Genomic DNA, 22981 nt, shown 5'->3' on the forward strand with positions numbered 1-22981 from the left:
AGCTTAGTGAGAGGTCTTGCAAGGCAGAACCATACCCAGGGCTCTGCTGACTGAGGCAAAAGACTGCTGTGCTGAAGCGAGGTGTGACTGTGTCTGAAGACTACAGAAGGCTATTCATTTCAATGCCCAGCCACAACATGAGTTATGTTAACAGTAATTCTGAAATAAGGTGATGGTAGGCCAGTGCAAGTGAAGATTTTCTAGTCTGCACTACTATGGTTTTCTTCTGTGACTTGATGAAGGTGTCACTCTCAAGCAAAAATTGCTGTTCTCTTGGATAGAAGTACATTTATCCTTCATGTTTTAGGACATAAATGAGACCAAAAAAGCAACACCCAGACTAATTTCCAGAGAAGTGGTGTCAAATTCCCCAGATGAGACATTTTGAAAATGATGGGTTAATGCCACCCTACAGAATATTTTGCATTGTTCCTATGCCTAGTTTCTGAAACTACCCTGGCCGATGTTCCATATCTTCACTAATTTGTTGCAATGCTTAATTACCTTTATCTTTGTAACATCTCTCTCAGCAGGTTGAAGCCTATCCTACCAAAGACCAAGCTGCTGAAATCACCTTCAAAATGTTAGTGGAGGATCGATTCCTGAGACAGGTGGTACTGATATCATTAAATCTGACAAGGGATCAGCTTTTGATAGTGCTTTAATGAAACAGTGAAGTACTGAGTTTAGAGTGGATATAGGTCTTCATATTGGCTACCACTCCCAGTCCTTAGGACAAATGGAGAGAGGTGACTGAACCCTGAAAGAAAAATGAGGAGGAGGAATCTGAACTAAACCTCCTTTGCTTCCCATACAGATCAGAATGCACAAGGTGTTGGGCATATCAAACACACAGTTTAAGCAATTCTTAGGATCTTAGATTCCTTCTAGTACATCAAGAGAGGTAAGAATCTCCAGAGGGCGCTTTTGAGTGCTGAAATTAGGCAGTAGTTAGGTCTCCTTATAAGTTAAGGACATACAAACTGTATGCCTACAAACTCACTATCCCCTACCTCACCAGCCAGCTATATCAAGATCTGACCAAGAGGGTCCAATTCCCCCTTGGCTTAATTCTGCTGCATTCTTCTTTAGCCTTTTTAAGCCCTACACAATAGGCAGAGTCCTGACTGTATGAGTCACGACTCACTTTATCTACAAAGTGAGAAAACTGGCTTGGTTGAGATCTTCAGGTGACCACCCAGCTGAGCTTAAAACACACCTTAGTCGTTATCACTCTTTACACTTTGTGTTTCCATTTGCCCCTCCGTAAATTAGAGCCTTTCTTCCCATTTTCATCTATTTCAGGTGTAACTTTCTAATTTTTTATTTTGCTAAAGCACAAGGATCTCTCCTTCTGTTGTCATATGTGACATCAAAATTTTCTGAAACGGATCCCTGTGGAGCTCTTCCTCTCTCTTGAATGGCCATTGATCCAGTAGTCTTTCTGCCGGTGGTAGGATTCAGCACTCTGAGTGACCAAAGATCCTGTGCATCCCTGCAACCAAAAAAAACTTGTGCAGAACCTCATAACATCTTTACTTTCACATACATTAGCCCACTCTAATAAGACCCTCTTACAGTTGAGCCTTGAGCTCCTATTCTGTATCTGACTTATCAGGCAAACCAGTGAAATGCAGGTGTGTTTTTAACTGATGTAATGGGAAGTGGAATAGAGCTCATGTCTAGTGATACATTCTTCTGTGAGCCTCAGTAATCTCATCTCCTCTGGGCAAATCAACTCATGTTCCATTTGTAATTGTATGCAGCAACACCTGATGCAGCAAGGAAAGGACCTTCTTCAAATGAGGAGGAGGGTAGGAGAGACAGGTGGAAAAGAGGAAAGATTGGAAAGTAGAAGTGTCCAGAATGCACTTGTTTAGTACAAACCATCCATGAGTGCCAGAAAAACATTCAAAGCTTTATATTATTGGATATGGAAAAAAGATGCCTGATCACAATCTCAGCCACTCGTACTATATATCTACAAGTGCTCAAAGGATTCCTTTTTCCTTCTTGCAAAGTCTGTCTAGGTTTCTTGCACCTTCTCTGGGCCTTTTGTTCTGATGTGAGGGCTAAATTCCTAGAGCAGAAGACAAAAAGGTATGTCTTCCAAGAGAATCCTTTAAATAATGTTGCTTCTGGAGTATCGGTGTCACTCTTAGCCACCATGAAGGAGAACCTTCACACATTAAAGGTCCAAAAAAGTGTGTCTTCTACATTCCCTTTCAGATGTGTGATTCAAAGACACTGTCTGATTTCCACCTAGCAGCACAAACTGGCCTCACCCAGTCAACAGAGGGATCTCTCTTTTTCATTAGAAAGTTCCTAACGTGGCCAAACTAATGAAGAAAAGAAAAATTAAAGTTCTGGAGTACCTATGAAGTAAAACACGCAAAAGCCATTTGCCCTTGGTCTCCGGTGGAAATCAAAAGCAGCGTTATATGAATCTTCTCAACAACTTTATCCACTTACAATTTATTTCTGCCCTACCCTCTCTCCCCCTCAAAAAAAGTCTCCATAGAGATTGCTTCCTGATTTCACACATGAAGCAGAAGGGTGGCTGTTCACAGACTATTCACAAAGCTGTTCATCATTCTTCAGGCCATTGGTCCGCAGCCATGTTCTAAGGACAATATAGGACACATAGTCTATGCCTGTCATTTTTTTCTTTTTAAGTCACTGTACTTTGAGCCATTAAGAGACTAATTAAATGACCAAGGCTAAAAAGACTCTATCACTCCTCTTTTACTAAAGAGTTAACTTTCCTGGACCAGGGGTTCTCTCTGCTCATATTCAGCTGATGCAAGGTCAATGACAAACACACTGAGGAAGTCAGAGTTGCTTTATTTTTCTTGTGAGCAGGTCAAATAAAACACTGCTGATGCTCCATTTATCTGGAGCGACAAGCAAACACTTGGCAGCGGTGGAAAGCAGACACTGGAATCTGGCACCAGGCTCCTAGCACAGCTGTCAGCCTGCTGACTAATCACTTCATCCCCACGTTAAGGCTGCTCCAGGTCTACTGGACTCTTTCATCTCAGATACCCTGGCACATGCTCTTCCTGATAGAGCAATTTATCCAGAGATGTCACTACTAATTGTTACGTAGCATTTTATTTTAGGAGGGGTTTCTTTAGCCAAGATTTTTTTGGTGGTTTTCTCTTTCCTACTGTATTCCTTCAAGGTAGGAGCTGTGATTCTCCTTCTTCCACTATCAACCAGACCTTAAGTAGATGCCCCATGCCACACTGAATTTTTTGGAGGGTTTTTTTTTATGTGTGTGTGCGTGCACTTCATAACTTGTTTTTCTAAACAGCCTTTCCTATCAATTTGTTTTTCTTTGGTGACTATTCTGGCAATTAAGCTGCAATTGCACAGTGCCCACCTGACTCTCCTCAGAGAGACCTGACTTACCTTCAGTTTGCATTATCAGATGATACTTGTAGTCTTGTCAGCACAAACTATTTAAGCAACTTCCAAGGACAGTGTTAAAATATAGGTAGAGTCTATGAACTCTGTTCTTGGCAGCTGTGCTTTATTAGCTGTGCTGTGCAAAGGTGGTGCTGCTAAGGTAATGCAGTGCTTTCACAGAAGCATTATATATTGTGACAAGCCAAACAACCTCCAGACTCTCACTCATCCTGACTCCCATTTCATACCTCATCCATTACAGGAATGAGGTATGAAAACATTTCTCTGTTTCCTAAAGATATTAAAAGACTCCTGGGAAATCGTTTACCTGGAGAAAGGGAAGCGTTCAGCCTCATTTTTTTTGCATTCAGGCCCAAACAGCAGACCATAGCAGGGCTAGCTGTCATTTCTTATTAGTGAATGATAGGTAATTTTTGCAATTGCTAACTGTAAAGAACTCACACAGTTAATTGGTTTCATGCTCATGGTTAGCAAAGGTACAAAAGATAAATTTGTGTTACTTTCATACTGACTTCGGAACAAAGATATCCAAGTGTCTTTTAAAGAGTAACAAAGGACATCTAACACACTGAACATAGGCAATTTCGGTCATACCCAAAAGTATGACTGAGATGGTAGCTGGAGCCCTGTAAGGTTCCATTGATTTGGTCATTCAGACTTGACATAGCAGACCTAAAACTAGAGCAGAGGTTCCTTACCATAGAAGCATAGAATCATGGAAGGGCTTGGGTTGGAAGGGACTTTAAAGATCAGGGAAGTTGGAATAGGATGACCTTTAAGGTGCCTTCCAACCCAAGCCTTTCTATGATTATACTCACCTTTAAATGTTAAGTACAGAACCAGCCTTCATACTGGTATTTTAAGCCATGCAGGTATCTGGCTGTCCTCTGTGCATATTCTAGAGTTTATGGTATCATTTCCCTTTTCTCAGCATGATTTTGTCCTGAAACAAATGGATGAGGTCCACATTTATTCTGTAAGCTGTCCTTATGGTGCTACTTCTTGGCATTCTACAGTTGCCTCAGAAAATATCCCCATATGCTCTGTTACAATATTGGGATGGTCTGATCTGCAAGTCCAGATAGATTCCCGTGGTAAGCATGTTTCAGATGTCTTTGCTGGAAGAGAATTTGAAAAATACACAGAGGCAGCAGCAAGAAGTGGGCATTTCCGTTGACTCTGTGATTCATTCACAATTATCAATACAGGAATCCCTACTGTGTGCAGGGGAGACATGCAATATCTTCAGTGCCAGGCAGTGGAGATAATTATACAGATCTTGGCACGATGTTCTCAGTCAGTGGTTTGAGGAAGCACCATGTGGAATTTGCTTCTCGCAACAAAGGGATAAAGAGTTTTCTGTAAAAGACATTTGATGTGTTTTAGGTTGGCTCCAAGGGAAGAAGGGAAGGTGCTTCAGATACTTTAATCTGCAATAAAAATAGTGGCTCTGCCAACAGATATCCTTTAAATCATTAAACATGTTTTCTTCACTGAATTGGAAATATCATTTCAGAGTCTTGGTCAGTTTTACTGTCGGATTTAAATCAGTGTAGCCTAATTGAAAGCAATGGAGCTATGACAGTTTATACCAGCCAAGGGATTGGTGTCTGTTTCGGAGTATTGTTTTCCCACAGTTGGCCTTGATCTTTCAGACAGTGATAGATTTTCTGGGTATTCCAAATACTGTAAGTATTCATAGGATTTCATGGTATTTCTTAGGATTTTCTCAAATGTTTGTGACGTGTACAAATTCGGATCACCTTCTGCATGCCTGCCTCCCAGTGTTGACAATGTGATCCCTAACAGTGTCATTTGTTTATTCAAGTCAGCTCTTCTCACTAATTGTTGCATTCCTCTCTCCTATGGGGAGTCAGAGACACTTGATAGTTGCACAGTACTTGATGGATAGTACCACAGGGTGAAATTTAGAAGAAAAATAGTTTAGATGATCAGGGCTATGCAGATGACACTGGATAAGTAGTGTCCCATTTCCAGACACAAAAAGAAATACAGCTTACAATACCAGTGAGCTTTCTAATAAGAAAGCTCTGGATATAGTTCTTGCAAAGTGAAATTACACAGACCAACTGGACTTTAAAATATAAAGCATTTTCCCCCTGCGTGGTACTGGTGAGGCCGCACTTCGAATACCATGTTTGGTTTTGGGCACCTCATTACAAGAAGGATATTGCGGTGCTGGAGCATGTCCAGAGAAGGGCAACAAAGCTGGTGACAGGTCTGGAGCACAAGTCCTACGACGAGTAGCTGAGGGAGCTGGGGTTGTTTACTCTGAAGGCTCACGGTAGACCTTATTGCTCTTTACAACTACCTGAAAGCAGGTTGTGGTGAGGTGGGCATCAGCCTCTTCTTCCACGCAACTAGCGACAGACAGGACAAGAGAAAATGTCTTCAAGTTGTGCCAAGGGAGGTTCAGGTTGCATATTAGGAAAAGTTCTTCACTAAAAAAGTGGTAAAGGGAAGTCATGGTGTCACCATCCCTGGAAGTATTCAGAAAATGAGTAGACGTGGCACTTTGTGATACAGTTTAGTGGGCGTGGTGGTATTTGGTCAAAGGTTGGACTTGATGATATTGGACGTCTTTTCCAAACTTATTGATTCTATGATTCTTTGAGCATTTACATAGCCTTTGTTGCAGCTGGAAGAGTATTTCAGAGACTTACTCTGATATGTTTCCTTGGCTGAGTCATTTTTCCAAGGCCTGATTCTCTCTTGCTTTGCATTCTTGATAATCATTCATACCTGTGGAAAGTAGGTATAAAGTGCCTTCATACTGTAACACATATTGTTACCAAATACTTGCAGTTTGGTAAAGAACTGCATCAATTTTACTTGTAGCTTTACCCATGCCGTATGTCTGTGAGACTGAATTCCTGCAATACAGCATATGCCTAGCTGCCTGGGAACTTCTTGTGGCCAGTGCTGAACACCATGATTTATTACCATGGAAAGTAGTGCGGCTGTAAGCAGCAGCTTAATATGAAGCATAGAGCAGGACTCAGATCCAGTGTGATTAACCTAAAGAGGTATCCTGAGGGTCACCGAAGCAATCTGATTTGGGAATCTGTCTCCACTAACTGAACAGCAAACACTTGCACCTTCCTGGATAAATGTTTAAACCACCTTGGTGCCATTCAAAGGCTCGCTATGGTCATGCAGCCTGATGGGGCTAATAACAGGTCCCATCATAAATAACCTCTCAGGCTTCTCCAGGGATTGAGATGGCTCCACCTCTCAACTTGGATCACAAGTTAGTTAGAGTGGGAAAGAAGTATTAATCTCCCCAAATCACTCTGTTTCTGAACCTATGCGCATATGAGAAAAATTGAGGCTATGAGGTATCTTGCAGTTTTTCCGAGAAGGGTCAGTTGACCACTAGACAGTGCAGGAAAACAAGCTGTTGGAGACCTACACGGCGTTTAGTTGCCCAGGTTCCATGTAGCCAGGATGATGGGAGATATCTGATCAGAAACTTCAGGTGGTGTGCTGGTTATTAAGTGATCTTATTACTGAACTTTTGGCAGCTTTACAAGGCATTTCTGAACTTCTGGCAGCTTCACAAGGTATTTACTCTCTCCCTTAAGTCAGAGAGTGCATGTTCTGATCAAGAGTTTTAAAGAAAAGTGGTTCTTACCCAAATTGTTGTTTAATTCCATAAAATAAAAGTACAATTTCTGTGATGTGGTAATTAATTCTGGGGCATAAGCCAGTAGCTAAATATGCACGAATGTTACGTGCCATAGTCATTAAAATGTAAATCGGTCGACTGCATGATCTTGCTTACATCCTTCAGAAAGAGCAGTCCAAAATGGAAGTCACCAATAAGAAAAAAGGTTGCTTTTTAATAAAAATGCATGAAGAAAGATATAACTGATTTTATCCCTGGTCACTAGGTATAATGAGGATCCTTTTAAGAATATGCTATATTTAAAAATGGAAAAGGTAGAAGGGGGGCAGGAGACTTAAGCAGTATCAGAATGGGAAAATATTATAATGCTTAATTTTTGTAGTATATTGGCTACCATTAGAGCAGTAAACATAGATTTCCAGATGTTTGTGAAGAGTCCAACAGTTATATTTTATATCTATGGCTGTAGTAACAATTTCTATTCAGCAGCCTAGAAAAACATTTCATGTCACAGCAGGAAAGAAATATTACCATGGGTCTTTTCCCCCCTTATCTCCTATACAGGAATTCTGAATACTTCAGTAAACGCCAAATAAAAATTATGGTTTAAAAATTAAAAGCACAGTCACTAAGGGCAGGGCATAAATGTGCAGATGTTTAGTGATACTGAAGAACTTTTCAGGCAAAGATCACAATGCCGTTGTGGAGAGGACTGGAAATCCATCAGAGTTGGACCGTGTCAAAAGCATTCCCTAAGCTACGCTGTCAGAAAAGGCAGTTACCTTTTCATATTCTCTTAAGGGGGAAAAAAGAAAAAAATTCAAACCCAAATCCTATTCATAATGGCTTTTATACAGCTCTTAATATTTTATTAGCAAGGGATTGACTTGTTAATACAAGTGAGCAGCTTATATGTAGAGTTTACTGGGCAACCTGTACAAGTGGAAAGCTACATTGTCCCAAAGCTATGTACAAAATACCAGTTTTCCTTCTGCAGGAAGGAAAAATTTTTTAACAAGCTTATCACCTGTTTCTGTTTCAGTTACCTCTCTGCCTTAATGATGTTATACAAATGGCTGCCCAAAAATCTTGTCTTTACCACGGCTACATGGGTAGACAAAAGATGTCATGAATAACGACAAGTTTTTAAAGTCTTTAACCTTTAATGCCTGTGCATGAAGATAGACCTCTTGCCTCCCCAGAGCTGGCAGGCACTTCTGCAACCAGGAGTAGCACGGAGCCATCCTGATGGAGCATGAGCTTTTACAATTGCCCATCTCTGTACCATCAAGTAGTTCCGAGGATGGAAATAAAGCTCAAAAATAAAAATGGATGTCAGCTCCTCCCTTTCCTATTTATTTGACTTGCTTTTAATTAGTAAGGTGAGATCACAGGTGAGATTTTCTGTACTGCTTGGCCCTGCTGTGCTTTAAAGGGTGCAGAAGGCTCCCCAACATCCCCAAGCAACCAGAAACTGCTGGAGCAAGAAAGCCATGGGCAGCTGTGCCACTTCCTAGCAAGGGGATGCTGCAGGTAAAAGCAATGTTGTGGGAGTGTTGGCTTGTGTAAGACAGGTGGTCCAGAGGGGAAAATTTGGCATATGTTAGCGGAGGCAGGAAGAGGGCCAGAAAGTGTGCAGCTGTGGGGAATCATGGAGTTGAAGCTGCATCTCTGATGGCCTGGCCTCTTTTCAAAGCCCCAGAAACTGCCTGTCATATTTGGCTTGTGTCAGGTGTCAGGTTTCAGTTTTCCATAATGAAAAGCACTATTAGCAGGTAAAGACAATTCATTAGGTGCAACATAGCAGAACTGTAATTAATTATTAGATATTATTTCTCACAAAATGCATCTCCAAGATCACATTGAATTAGCCACAATATTGGACTGATGGAGCATAAACAAGGGTAATGATAAACACCAGTGAATGGATTTGAGAAGAAATGGTTATTAGGGTACTGGCGTGTTTCATGTGGGGTTTATTTAACGATCTCATTAATGAGCTGGAAAAGGAACTGAATAACCATTTAATTAAGTTTGTATTTGATACTAAATTAGAAGTTGCTGCAGACACCTCCGAGGGCAGAGAAATAAATCAAAAGGAGCTAGAAGCTTGTGCGGTAAAAGAAGAAAATGAGATCTGGTATGAAGAAAAAAAGCAAGCTAATCTCCCTGGAAGCAAATAATCTAAAATGTAGCTATCAGTGGAGGAATTCTGGAGAAAGCAGTGTTGAAAGAGAGGTAGGGGTGTTAATGGACTATACATTCCATCACAGGTTGGATATATGTTTACAGAAGCAACGTATCAAGGAGCAGGAAGGTAATAGCCGTTCATTGTAGGACTCTAGTGAGAAGCCATCTATAATGCTGCACTCTGTTTTGGGCACCCTGTTATCAGAGAGATATAGATGAATTGGAATGAGTTCAGAAAAGAGCTGTAAAAATGATCCCATATCCCTGGAGATAATGACTTATGAAGAAAGATCAGAAGACGTAAATGTGTAAAGCCTTGTCTGAAAGATGACTGAAGCAGGGCAGAAAAACAGTCTGCAAAAATGTGAAAGCAAAAAGGGAGGAGGATAATTTATCGTAGTAACTATTAGTAATAGGATGAAATAATAACTAACAACAATAAATTTTAAAAGGGCAACTTCAGGTTGAATGTAGAAGAAATTTCTGACAGTGGAATTTGAGTTGGTTTGCAGAGAAGTTTCCCAAGGGTGAAAGTAAAAGCTGCATTCAAGTAATTTAAAATCAAATTGGACAACTCACTAGAAAATGCACCCTGCTATAGGGAACAATCATCCATTGCCTGGGGAATAAGCTGGATGACTTAATAAGATATTTCACACTCAGGTCTTTATGACTGTGATATTTTTAATATGCATGGTCAACTATTTCAGGAAAACATACATTTCTTCTACTGCCAAGCCTGAAAATACAAACACTTGCATGCAAACATAACTTCTAGGAAGCACTGCACTGGTGACATGCAAAAACACAACCCTGAGCTCTTCAAGTTTTTGTAAGCTGAGAGTCTCAGATTTTGAGTTGTCAATATCAAGATGGTATATACAGGTAACCAAACAGTTTATGGGTAGGTGAAGAAGTGTGCAAAACAGAAGATGGGGGTTGGAAGCTCCAGTGAAGATGTATAATTATGGTTATTTTTATGGTTATTGCTATTACTACTTATGACTGGTAGTGTGGGGTTCAACTCAGTTGAACTGTTCATTTTGATCTCCTGCTTCCACCTCTGTGCTGAGTGTTCATTAGACAGTGCAAAATTGCTTTCTGTACTCTGTTTTTTCAAACATTTGGTATTTTTAATATATCTTAAAATGTCTAGACAAGCTAAAGCGAAAACGTGACCCTCCCTCAGACAAAGAAGAAATGGCAAAAGCTATGTATTTGAATGGATATGAGAGTAATCCCATATTTCCCCCCCAGTTACAGCAATGTAATGTTGAACTCACTTCACCATTCGTTAGCAGCAGAGACAAGCTCACAGGCATTCAGAGAGGTATGCTCCCTAAAACACCATGGTTTTTACATGTGGGTTTTTTTATGTTCCTGTTTTCTTTTCTTCCCTCCCCCCTCCCTGATGGGCTATGTGTGGGGCTGGCAGCCTGGTGGTGCCACAGCCCAATGCCCGAGCCTCGGGACTCTCCAGCAAGGGGTCAAGCAGCAGCAGCTCCAGTGAATCCGAGACCAGCTCAGAGTCTGACTCAGAGAGTGAAAGCAGCTCCAGCGAGAGTGACGGCAGCAAGCCCTCGCATTACTCCAGCCCAGAGGTAAGGGCTTCTGCTCTTTATGATTTAGGGTGCACTCCATTATTACACCCACTCAGACCTTTTCCCAGCCAAGCCAACACAAGGAGGCTGTGGGAGATATACAAAAAAATGGAAGAGAAGGGCCCAGGGATCCTCCTCCTGGCATGCTGTGAGATGCAAGTGGCCGGGGATCCTGGGGCAGATTAAAGGATATAAAACAAAAATGAAGAAAGAAATAAGCCTGTGATGTTTTGCTTAAATTGGAGATGAGTGGACCACCTTGCAAAGCTCACAGCTTGCTTGAAGTTTTATGCAATTCTGCCTCCATAGCAATGACTTGCTTAGTGTTTAAATCCTGATGTGGGCTCCCAGCTCTGCAAGGGAACTAAAGGCTTCGCCACGCAGGAAGCTGTTATAAAATCAGTTTGCAGGGTGGATTTTTAAAGCAAAAGAGTTTTCATTCACACACTTCCCTTGCCTCACTCTATAAGTGAATTATTCTCTCCTACTGCTGCCTTTGTGTGATTTATTTTAATCCACCTCCAAAATGGACTAAACTGAATTACTCATGGTGCAAAACGTTGAGCCCAAACTTGTCATCTGGAAAGCTAGTACTGAAAATTTCCACATGTAGACAAGCCCTATCCAAACTAGAATTAAGCTGCCAGTACTGACACCACCTGCTTTCACCTCTACAGAAGGATCAACAGACACAACAAAGCTACTTTCTCTCCTCTGCTTTTCTACCGGGATTGACATTTCTACGTATTTTCGTCAATACACACCTTTAGAATTAAACCATGAACTCCACAGCCACATCACACACATTAATGTATGTAAAAATATTCAAAAATTTAGTGGCAAGATTGTAAATACACGTGAAATACAGTCAATGAATTTTCCTACTCCACATAAAGCATCCAATCACCAGAGTCTTCCCCCCAAAACTATACCTCACCTATTCTTTCACCCGAAAAAAATGACACTGAAAAAACAGCAAACCTTTCCTCATCTTTTCCTTGGTTATTTGGAGCCAATCGGGCAAAATGCAGCACTCCCAGAAACATCCTTAATATAGTTTTCTCAGGTTCTGTTGCTTTTGTTCCTTATTTAGCACTTATCTTCCTGTCTGTCTTTCCTTCACAGTATTTTCAGATCCATTTCCAGTTAATTTTCCTCTCATTTTGTCCCTTTCTTACATGTCTCTCTCTTCCTTCCTGTTGCCCTCCTTGCGGTACCCCATGTCTTACTTCCCATTCTGAGCTTTCTCATCTGACCTGTTAAGACCTTGTTTTCTCTCTGCCTAATTCTCCACTGGAATTAGCGCAGAGATCTCATGCTCGGTCTCTCCTTTCCCTGGGGGATCTCGAAAGGTGGAATAAAAGGGGCAAAGAGAAGAAAGAGAAGGAAACATTGTGACAGGAAGGAAATATGAGGTGAGAGGAGGAGAAGCATTGTACCCAGGAATAGAAGAGTGGTTACTATCTAGGCAGTTACCGATGCTGCTTGGACTCGAGAGCAGCAATTCCTCTGGGAATGCATGAAGTTAATTAACTGAGGCAGGTCATGGATTTCATAAAGTCAAGCAGAGGATTGAGTCATGGAAACATGGAGGAAGTGCCTCCTCTTAAGCATTTTATACATATCCTCTCGAGATCTGTGGAACTACTTTTGTACAGAGCCTGAGTTGTCAGTGATCATTGTCACGAAACAGCTGCACCACTCCAACAGATTGCTTGTCTCTTCGCATTATGTTTGTGCAGTTTGTCTTCTAGGACATGCTGTATGAAACATGCATATACAAAAATGTAAATTACCCAAAAATGTGAAGGCTACAGTGATTTTCATAGGGCATTTTCATCCCTTGATGGGATATGGGAGATGGCACTCATGGATAGGGTCAGGGTGTCCCAGGGAAGTAGGATACCTGTGTTTTCCCCAAGGGCAAATGCTTTCCCAGGCCTATCGTATGACTGATGGCACCAATTCAAATGTGCTTACACAATGTTTCTGACTGGAAGTCATTTCAGCTTTGCATAAATGCTTTAACTTACATTTATGCACCCAGTGAAGACATCTTTCTAAAGTACATGCCAGTTTCTTAACCAGTAAATGGAAAGAGACAGGTCCTTGGAAGCTCTTTGAAGGGAGGTCCTGTCCCCTTAAGTTTAAGTAGCGGACTCAATTCCAGAACTAGTCTTAAAATGAACTTAATCTATTGGATAAGACAAAAAAAGTAAATACATCTTTGCTTTTGATTTAGCATTAACTGGTAAATTCAGGTACAATGAACTTGAGTACTCCAGCACAGTGCTCCATATTTCCAGACTGGGAGGAACTTAATCTAGAAATCTGCAAACCATTATTTTCTCTCGTAATCTGAAATATTACACGCATACACTCAAAGGTTTTTATTTCTAGGACAGTGTATCTTCTGCATATGAGGTTATATAACAATTCAATTGCCGTTTCGTTTCTTCTGTAATTTTTTCCTCACCTCATTTTGAGATCTTGAAGTTGTCCTCAGGTGTCTAAATGCAGTTGCCTAGAGTGTAAAAGCAGCTTATTGTAAAGCATACATATAAAGTAGATTAGATGAATTGCACCCTAAAAGTGTCTGTTTCTTTCCATTGACTATTTAGAGCCTGTAGTGACTAGTTCAGCTGTCTACACTTTATGTGTGCAGTAAACTAAGAATAATGTCTGAGCTAGAACAGGAGACAACATTCAGACTAGTTTCAGTGATGTGGACAAATAAGGTGCCTCAAACATTATTGTGAGTAGTTACACATTTGTGGACTGCCAAACCTAAAATTATGAACAAGGGACTGAGACTTCTATCTCCTGTTTCTTTGCTGAAATAATCAATTCTTTGAATGACCTTAATTAACATCATAAATGAGGAATCTGGAAAACAATGACGTCTTGTCCTTGCAATTATTTCAGATGGTAGAAAAAAATTTTGGTGTCAAATCTATAGAAAGAGCTACATTTCTAAAACTAAGAATTTGGAGTTTTCGTTCTTTGTTCCATTGAATTATCCTGCAGACCTTTAGTAAAGCTGGCTTTGGTTATACAGCTGTGAATTCCCACTATGGGAATGATAAGAGGGGAAAATGGGCAGGAAGGAAGCAGAGAAGCCATCACATGGGACAAAGGATATCAGTGGAGACTCAACAGTAACCGGTCCAGAAGACAAAGATGCCCTTTTCTGAGCCCACCAGCCCCACTTAGCAGATTGCAGTGTCCTTTACAGACTGCTGTTGTGGCTAGTTCACAACCAATAAAGTTTCTTCCTCCTTTTTGAGGATTCACATATACAAAAGAAAAGGGGATTTTACCGCTAGACCAATTGTAGACACTATCTCTACCTTTGCAAATAGGATTCATGGGCTTTAGCTGTCCTGTGGACTCTTTTTGAGTAAGACTACAAACTACGCTCTCTCTTCCCTCCAGAGAAAACTCTCTGTGGCAAGAACCACCTCATAGAGTGTAACTGTGCTGTGCCTAACATATGGGAATCCCCAGTTCTAACTTGTTAAAGCACTAGCAGCAGTGTTAACAGTATCAATAAAGTAGTAATAATAAGAAGAATCACCATCATCTTCATCATCATCATCATCACCGTCCATGCCTTAAATATAACAAGAAAGCACCAGATTTTTAAGGGGATTGCCCTGAATGAAGTATTTGACAGCAGGGCAGCCCAAGCAAGTTACCATAAGGTTAAATTTGTATGTGGATTTACAATAGGGAGAGTAGACTGCAGGGATGGCAAATAGCTCAGTCCTACCCAGAGTGGGCTAAGTCCATGCACATAGGCTATCTAATATCTGAGTGAAAGTGGTGTCATGCTTCAAGTTTACCATGTTAGCCACACCTTAGGTGCCTCACAACCGTAGAGTGACCCCATTACGCTGACATTGTTTAACAGCCCTTTACCCTAGGAAGTGTTTCTGGATAGTGTTTTGACAAAAGTTTCTTTTTGGATGTATGCCACTCGTACCTCTGGTTGCACTTGCAGCCTTGAAGAGATCTGAGATATGTAGATACGCCGTGTGGGAGTCATCCCACCTAAATTTGCACACTTCTGCTGTAGATACCTACATCTGCTCATCACCTCAGCCTCCCCTTACAGTCTGTGGCGAAGAAAAGACGTTTTTGGGGCCCAGCTGATCTGGTCTATTTCAGATGTCTATTTCAAGATGGAATTTTTCGCACCCTACAAGAGTAGTCCACTGACTGGAGAAGGAACTTGTTGACTAGCTCAGATATAGGTGTCTGTATTGTACAGATGAATCCACCCACGTTTAAGGAAATGTATCACATCCTTCTGTTTCTCCATGAAGCCTGGCACATGTGTATGTCTGTGGTGCATCGATCCCCAAAACTATCTGTGTCCTGTTAAGTTTCCTGGCTCGGGTTTTCATGCCAAGCCTATATTTAATTTCAAGTCAGCTGATCACAGAGTGTTGTTCCTGTTACTGGGCACCACAGGCTTTACTCCAATTTAAATCTGGCCAGTTCTCTAAAAGGCCCTGGGGGCAGCCCAATTCCATGACACAAAAACCAAAGGGCAGAGAACATTCTGGTATCAGAATACTCTGGTCATATATATTCATTTCCATCCTTACGTGCTGCTGAAAAATTTCCAGTTCAAGCAAACCAACTTTTCTTCCATAAAATGGTATGTAACATACTAAGAGGGATGATGTGGAGTGGAGAATTAGGGATTTTCTTTTTCTCCCACAGATTATTACAATTAGGCATGTAAAATGGACTGGCAAAAACTTTCAAGGGAGTGTTCCCAATCCCTTTTTTTACCAGGCCTGATATTCATTCTTGGCTGTCATGATTTTGTTCCCTCATAAGGTACTTTCTTTTTTTACTTGATTTCAAAGTACAGTCATTTTCAGGTAGAACAATCGATTGAATAAATTATTTCCAAAAATGAATTGGTATCACTCATATACACTGACAATCTCAAATACTCCAAAACTGTATCAGGGCCTAAAATTAGTGGGGAAAGTTTTAAAATTCTGATTTTTTTAAATTTGGATTCTTTTAATTTACCCGATAGGCTGTAGGCATTTTACTTTTGGCAGATGCATCTTAAGGGATTTTTTTAGCAGACAGATCTTAAGGATTTTTTCCAGCAGCCACAAGGATTTAAATTTTTCTTTAAGTAAACCGCAAAAGTGCACCTGAAACTCCTGACAAAATCAGTAAAGCTGGCAACACTGTTGATCCTTTTTATTGGACTTTATAGTTGGCTAATAGGTTGGTGGGACTATAGTTATTCTGCCTAAATAGCAGACATACCACTCTAGGAAAGTACTGCACTGCCAAGTTATAGCAGTGTAGCACTTAATCACTGTTTTCTGCTGGTTTACTGTGACCCCTTGAAATCCATATTTGGTGAACCACTGTTTTCAAGAATTACAAGGTATATAAAGAAGCAGAATGGGATGTAACATAAAAACTGGAATTGTTTTGAACTTTCAAGCAACACTCACTCTGACCTATACTATGGGCAGAGGTATATTTTTCCCCCTGTGCTTCTGGTATGTCCTTTTTCTTAAATACACCTGAACAGTAGAAAGACTTCCATGTATATAGAACCTTTTATTATATATCTAGTAAATTCAGTATGCGCACAATGAATGGCACCAAACAAATCTATCTGTGTTTTCAACAACAATAAAAAAAAATGTTGTTCACTTTAGATAAAGAGTTAAGAGTTGTAAAAATACAGCTTCATCCAAGAGAAATATTGACCATCCGTTTTCAAGATTTACAACTCAGGAAAGAAATTCCTCATGTAAGATATTAGGGAGTGTGCTTTAAAAGAAATAAACTTTAGGCAATCCAGCAAACTTCCCATAGGTTTTGGCTAGCTCAGTAATAAGTAAGCTAGACACTTTTGCTAGAAGGAATATTCTTATCATATGAATTTCGATGTCTAATTTTTTTGCTTATTTTAGGAGCCTTTGCTCCATGTAGAGTGAATACAACCCTCAGTGGGTGATTCTGGAGGCGCCCTTGGCTGTGCAGAAAACCTGTGTTGCCCTCAGGCATCTACTTTAAAAAAGAAGTAAGAGACTCTTTTAAGTTAGATACTGTGGATATTCTCTCTTGAGCAAACTTTCTTACAGAGCACTGATGGCTTTTATGTTTGACTTATGACACACTTTTTGATTATTCATATGCAGTAGCCTAGTGGATCAAATTGTAGTTGCAGTTGAGGAAATTAGGAGACTTTTCACTGTCACTTCTGTGAGGTTAGGTTATGGCTGGCCATCTACTCCATCATTTATTTCTTTTTAATTTTTTTTCCTTTCCTCTTCATTTTATTACGTTCAAATTACTGATTGCAAGAAGCACTAGAAAACAGTCGCATATTGTTCTGAAATAACATCATCTGAGCTGTGGTTACATTTGAAATCATGATTATCCCACTTCTTCCCTGTCCAAACACCATTATGTTTTAGATGCTCTCTTATAACGTGATGGTGTTGTGACAGAAATGAAGAGAAAAACTAACAGCCGCACAATACTCCCAAAATGAGAACTTGACAGCACCACCACACAACAAATGTTTGTGGGATCTCAGAGGATTATAACATCAATACCAGGCAGATTACATAAATCGCCTGGTTAGCCCTCCAACTCCCCACCAAATGCTTCTTAAAATACTTTCTGTATTTACCGTGATGGCACAGGACACAGAATACATATCCCTAGCTTTCCTACTAGCTGTCTTCCCTTGTACCCTGCCTTGTTTTCATCCCTTCCTATCGCCATTACATTTTTTTTCTATTTGGAAACTTAGAAGTGTTTCCCAGTAAAGCCAATGCCACTGTGCTGTGTGAATCACTCGGGGAAATGATGAATCACAGAAGCCATCCTCTTTTCCAACGCCATTCTGAAACCAAAAACATCCCCACTTGCAAGGCATGCCCCACGAGCCCTGTCCTGCCGCACAGGGCCAGTGCCCAGGGGTTGCTGTAGACTGGGGGTGGCTCTTGGTCCAGAGGAAAATCTCTGTGGTACTAGGAGGGACACGGCGTTTCTGCGCCCCTGAGGGATCCCCGGGGTGGGGGCAGCAGGGTGTCGGCACTAAGCTCGTGTCCATCTGTTTGGCTTTCAGCCCGAGCCGCCGTCGTCCAACAAGTGGCAGCTGGACAAGTGGCTGAATAAAGTTACCACGCACAAAGCACCCATCCTAACCCACCAAGATGGCCCAGCGCTGGAAGCCCATCCCTACTACGGCCGCGTGAAAGTCGAGCGGCAGGAAAGCGAGAAGGCCTCGGCGGAGGGCCCGGCCGAGCACCGCAGCGGGGAGAGCCGCACCGCCACCGCCGCCGGGGACGGGCCGCGGCCCAGGACCGCCAGCAAAGCGCCCGGCAGCAAGGGCAGCCGGCAGAAGTCACCCCTCGCTGCCGACGGCGCGCCCCCGAGGCGGGCAGCGGGCAAGAAGGCACCGCGGCGAGCCGAGAGGACCTCCGCCGGAGACGGTCCCCAGTGCCCCGGCGCAGAGGAGGCCCCTCGGAGCCACAGCTTCCCTGAAGGCACTGCCGGTGAGGCGCCGAGAGCCCGGCCCGGCGGCACCGGCAGCGGCGGGGGCTGCAGAGCGGGGCATCGCCGGGAGCCCCGCTCAGCTGCAGCTGGTGAGAAGCGTCGGGCCCGGGGGCCGAGCAAAACGGCGCCCAAATCCAAGGAGTTCATCGAGACCGAGTCTTCATCCTCTTCATCCTCCTCTGACTCCGGCTCTGAGTCGGAGCGGGAGGAGCGCCCGCTGCCCAAGGCGCCAGCGGCAGCCGGGTCCGAGCCGCGTGCCAAGGACGCGGGGACCGGCACCGCCAGCAAACCCCACGGCGGCTGCAGTGCCTTTGGCTCAATTAATGCCAGGACTAGTACTGAAATAGCAAAGGAGCTGGAGGAACAGTTTTACACCCTGGTTCCTTTCGGTAGGAATGAGCTCCTGTCTCCTCTGAAAGACAGTGATGAGGTAAAGTCGCTGTGGGTCAACATTGACTTGGCTCTTTTGTCCAGGATTCCAGAGCGTTTGCCCGAAGAACCGCTGGCCATGAGCGCCGAAGCAAACCAGGCAGCCAGCCTCCCGCAGGGTAGTAGTGCTGAACCCCCCGCAGAGAAGGGTTTACCGAAATCTAGAAGGAAACGCAAGGTGAGCTTCTGGGGGACCGATTAGAAGGGGTAGGGGAGCCTCCAGCAAGTGGGAAGCAGGCATCACTTGTGCCCACATCCAGTGCTCGATGGCAGTGTCTTCTCCAGGACAGCATTTCAGAGCTGGGATTTGTCCCTGCTCTCCACGTAGGGACTGGCCAAACTCCAGGGGAGTTGCCATCCCAGGAGGTGATGAAACTCCTGATCACGAGGGATCACAGTCCCTTGGAGACAGCATTCACTGCTGGCACGTGCCTTTGCATGCTTAGCAAAAGCACTGCATTTTTAGTAGGATAGTTTTCCCTCATGAGGCTTCTCTCAAAAAACTGAGCATTTGGAAGTGATGCTCAGGTCAGCAAAGGGACAGCTATCTACTGTCTTGTCATCGTCTGCATGGTATCACTGTGTGTGCGGTAAAAGAAGAGGCAGCATCTTTTTTCCCCTTAGATTGTCAGCAAGAGGCAAACCCTTCAGCCCCAGCAGGGAGCCCTGGCTTTGTGGGGGTGCACTCATGGAGACCTGGTACCAGCCTGATTCTGGAACCTGCCTCCCTCACACACACCTTTTTCCCTCAGGGCTCTGTAGAAGTGGGACCGTAGTCCATTAGTTGCCCCCTCCCCAGCAGCACTGTCACAGCAGCCAGGTGGGCACAGCCCTCTGATCACATCCACCCCTCCACCTAATCTCTCCCACACACTTTCTGGTGCTAAGGAGAAAACTCCCTCCTCTTCATGGCCACAGCTGCCCACCAAGCAGGCTTTCTGGTCTGTTGGTACTGATCTGACCCCAAAAGTGACTCCAAACTGAAATCGCCATCTGCTCAATTTCCGGACAGTTTTGCTCTGCAGTCATCTGTTGCCCTCTGAGCTACTGTACATGTGCAGATGGATCTGTGTATTTTTGAGGACCATTTATCTAAAGCAGTCTTCCCTATTGTTTAATCTTACTTCATTTTGGGGGGGTTTTTTAGTATCTGAAAGGTAGCAGCCCTGTTTCAAGTGGTGAAGGGGTGGAAACAATTCAAGTTTTATACAGTTCTCATTTGTTTACACACTGACTCTTTAGATTTTTATTTTCTTAAGACATGGACCAATCATCTCTGATCCATGTTAGTATATACTCAAAGAAATTATCATTGTAACAAAATGACAGAAAATACCAGCCCCTGACTTGTTGAAATACTTTTGGATCTGTAGTAAATCCAAAAACAAAATTATTACTTTTCACTCAGTGTGAGAATGAGGAAGAGTGCAGAGACATCAAGAAAACTCACTTAGAACAAGAGAGTTCTTCACGATTAGCTGCCTCTGCCCACAGCATCACAACAGCAAATCACTGCAATATGAATGAAAATAGGTAAGCCTTTCCCTTCTTATTTATCACTCAGTCATACAAACTGTTGCAGTTTAATGCTGTGTGTTATTTTTTACTTAACTGGGATTTATTTTTTAATTATTATATTTTATGTTGAAAAATTACCCACTACGGTCTCCATTCTTCTGGTTTAATGAACAAGTTAGTAGCTCCTGACATATTCATGTACTTGCATTTTTGTCCTGTTGCACAAAGAAGTTGTGAGCTCAAGTGTGAGACTCATGGAATGAGTAATTATAGCTAGAGCAGTGTGATTGTCTGAGACATAGTCATAAACGCTGCATGGTAGGTACCAGTTCACATATGCAACCATCTTATAGCCCTTACCTTATAGTGCTGCGAGTTTCAAGCTTAAAGTTTGACTGTATACATAGAATTATGTATCAGCTCTGTGGAAAACACTGAAAACATATTCATAACTATGCCTGCAATACTCCTTTCCAAAATACATTTGAGATCCGCTGTTTTTGAGATTACAAGCATTCTATTCTGTGTAATTAGCAAGTGCTCTAGGACAAGGAACTTAGACTTTTAAAAAGGTGAAATTTTAAAAGGATGTAGGGCATGAAAAAAAAGATGAATATTTAGCACTTGCTGGCATGGTTTATGCACACAGACCCCTGTCAATGTCAGAGCAATCACACTTGAGTTTCTCTGGAGGCTTCCAGAAGTCAAACGTAGACATGCGTCTTCTCTGAGTTCAGCTGCATGCTGCTTGGTAAATGCTGGTCATCAGTATTTTTTTAAAAATCATTTTTCTGGTAGTATCAGGATATCTCTTGGGCTGAAACTGCTATAAAATAAGAAAATACTTGTATTTTTTTATAGTAGGCTTTTCTATTGTACATATCACTGATGAGCTTGAGCAACTCTTGTCATTAATACTGGAAAAAATCATGGCAAAAACTAATATATATAGTGGTTATTCAAAAATATGCATTCAATTTCTTTGTCCTGACATGTCACATACATTTCATATAGTGAAAACAATACACAGAACAGTTTGCTTTATTGTGGGTGACAGCATGCAGACATGCCATTCCTCTTACCGCAGTGTCACATTTTACACTGCATTCATTTTCAGAGAGTAGCATGGCTGTCATAGCTTGCTGTGTCACAGGGTTAATTCTCTGCTTGCAGGAAGCAGGGCAATAATATGTGTTTTTCTTAACATTATAGTCAGTACTTCTGGTAACAACAGTATATTAAAGAAACAAAGAATGTTTGAAATGTATGTTTGCCTCCTAATTGTTTCCTGATTTGTTCTGCTTCCAAGATGTTTCTGTGGTTTGTGCTAGTGTAGGACATGATATCAAATGCTAATATTCCCACAGCTGAGGAAGGGCTACCAAGGCTGTAGCTAAACGAGCAGTGCAGATATCAGGACCTCCTGGTACTTTTGCAACAGCAAGCTGTTCATGTTGTCACATCCCCTCTCCAGTTACACCACCAGAGTTGCCTGTGAGGATCTCCTGTAAATACACTCAGGAAACTTGTTTGGAACCAGAACTCTCTTTTTCTTTTCTGTTTCCTTTTCCTTTTTCCTTTTCCTTTTTTCTTTTCCTTTATTTTTTCCTTTTTTTTTCTTTTTCTTTATCCTTTTTCCTATTTTCTTTGTCTTTTTTCCTTTTCCTTTTTTCTTTTTCTGTCTCTTTTTCCTCTTTTTCTTTTTCCATTTTATTTTTCTTTTTTTCCTTCGTTTTGTTTTTTTGGGGGATTTTTTGCCCAATTATTATTATTCATCTCCCAGTACAGTCACCCAGACAGTTTTGGCAGCACAGCTGAGGGCTGGTAGCAAAGGGAGGAGCAAAACCACCTACAGACATGAGCATTTTGTACTGTGGAATTAGAGTCTGAGGTGCAGACTAAGTAAGGTCCTGTTTGACAAGAAAGGCTGCAGGGTCAGGCAGAGATACCCCAAATATCTTGCACCTGTATGAGATGCCACAATCTGTCCATTTCCAGCAGATGACAGCTCTGAGACTGTCCTTTGCTGCAGGTTGCATGGCTTCTCAGTATAAGAAAATGTGCTGCTGCGCTTTGACTGCTCACAGTAAGTTTAGGTGGGCCCTACTCAACGTGGCAAAGGCCATGTGGAAGGTGAGCAGTTGAAACTACAAATTTCAGCTACTTCTCACAAGCTCTGGGCCAAGCTTTTGAGGCTTGGGTACACTTCTAAAGAGCTGTGGCTTCTCTTGGATGCTTCAGGCCCACACTTTGACAGTGACGTGTAAACACAGTTAGCCAAGCCATGGGTTTATGTTTGAAAAGAGGAAAAGAAATTACGGTATCAGCCTGCACATTCAACATAGTGCTAAAGATCTTATTTTTCTTAGAGGGAGAAGAAGGGCACAGTTGTCTGTCTTACACACCCAGAGTTTTGCTTTTGTAAACAGCATCGGTCATTAAAGCAAAACAGTTGACATAGTGTTTTAAAGGTACTACGTGCTGCGAAACAGTAAAGGTTCTGAATTACAATTCATGGCTTCTTTTACAGCTAGTTTTTAAAGACTTGCCAGATAAATGGACAAATGTATGATAAGAGCACATTTAATTAGCTCTGTTCCCT

At 42.0% G+C, this 22981-nt stretch overlaps 1 protein-coding gene across 3 annotated transcripts in view; it reads left to right on the plus strand.

Moving 5' to 3' along the window:
* Nucleotides 1-22981, plus strand: part of AFF3 (AF4/FMR2 family member 3) — a 326376-nt gene that overhangs the window by 270564 nt on the left and 32831 nt on the right. For all 3 annotated transcript variants that reach the window (XR_004355358.1, XM_032679791.1, XM_032679792.1), the window contains exons 10-12: nt 10707-10872; nt 18002-19039; nt 20270-20394. Coding sequence is in view for 2 of the 3 variants with exons in the window: in XM_032679791.1 (XP_032535682.1) it covers nt 10707-10872; nt 18002-19039; nt 20270-20394 (1329 nt within the window). In the remaining variant the exon portion in view is untranslated. The remainder of the gene's footprint in view (nt 1-10706; nt 10873-18001; nt 19040-20269; nt 20395-22981) is intronic.

This window comes from Chiroxiphia lanceolata, chromosome 2, assembly GCF_009829145.1.
Source record: "Chiroxiphia lanceolata isolate bChiLan1 chromosome 2, bChiLan1.pri, whole genome shotgun sequence".
NCBI lineage: Eukaryota > Metazoa > Chordata > Aves > Passeriformes > Pipridae > Chiroxiphia > Chiroxiphia lanceolata.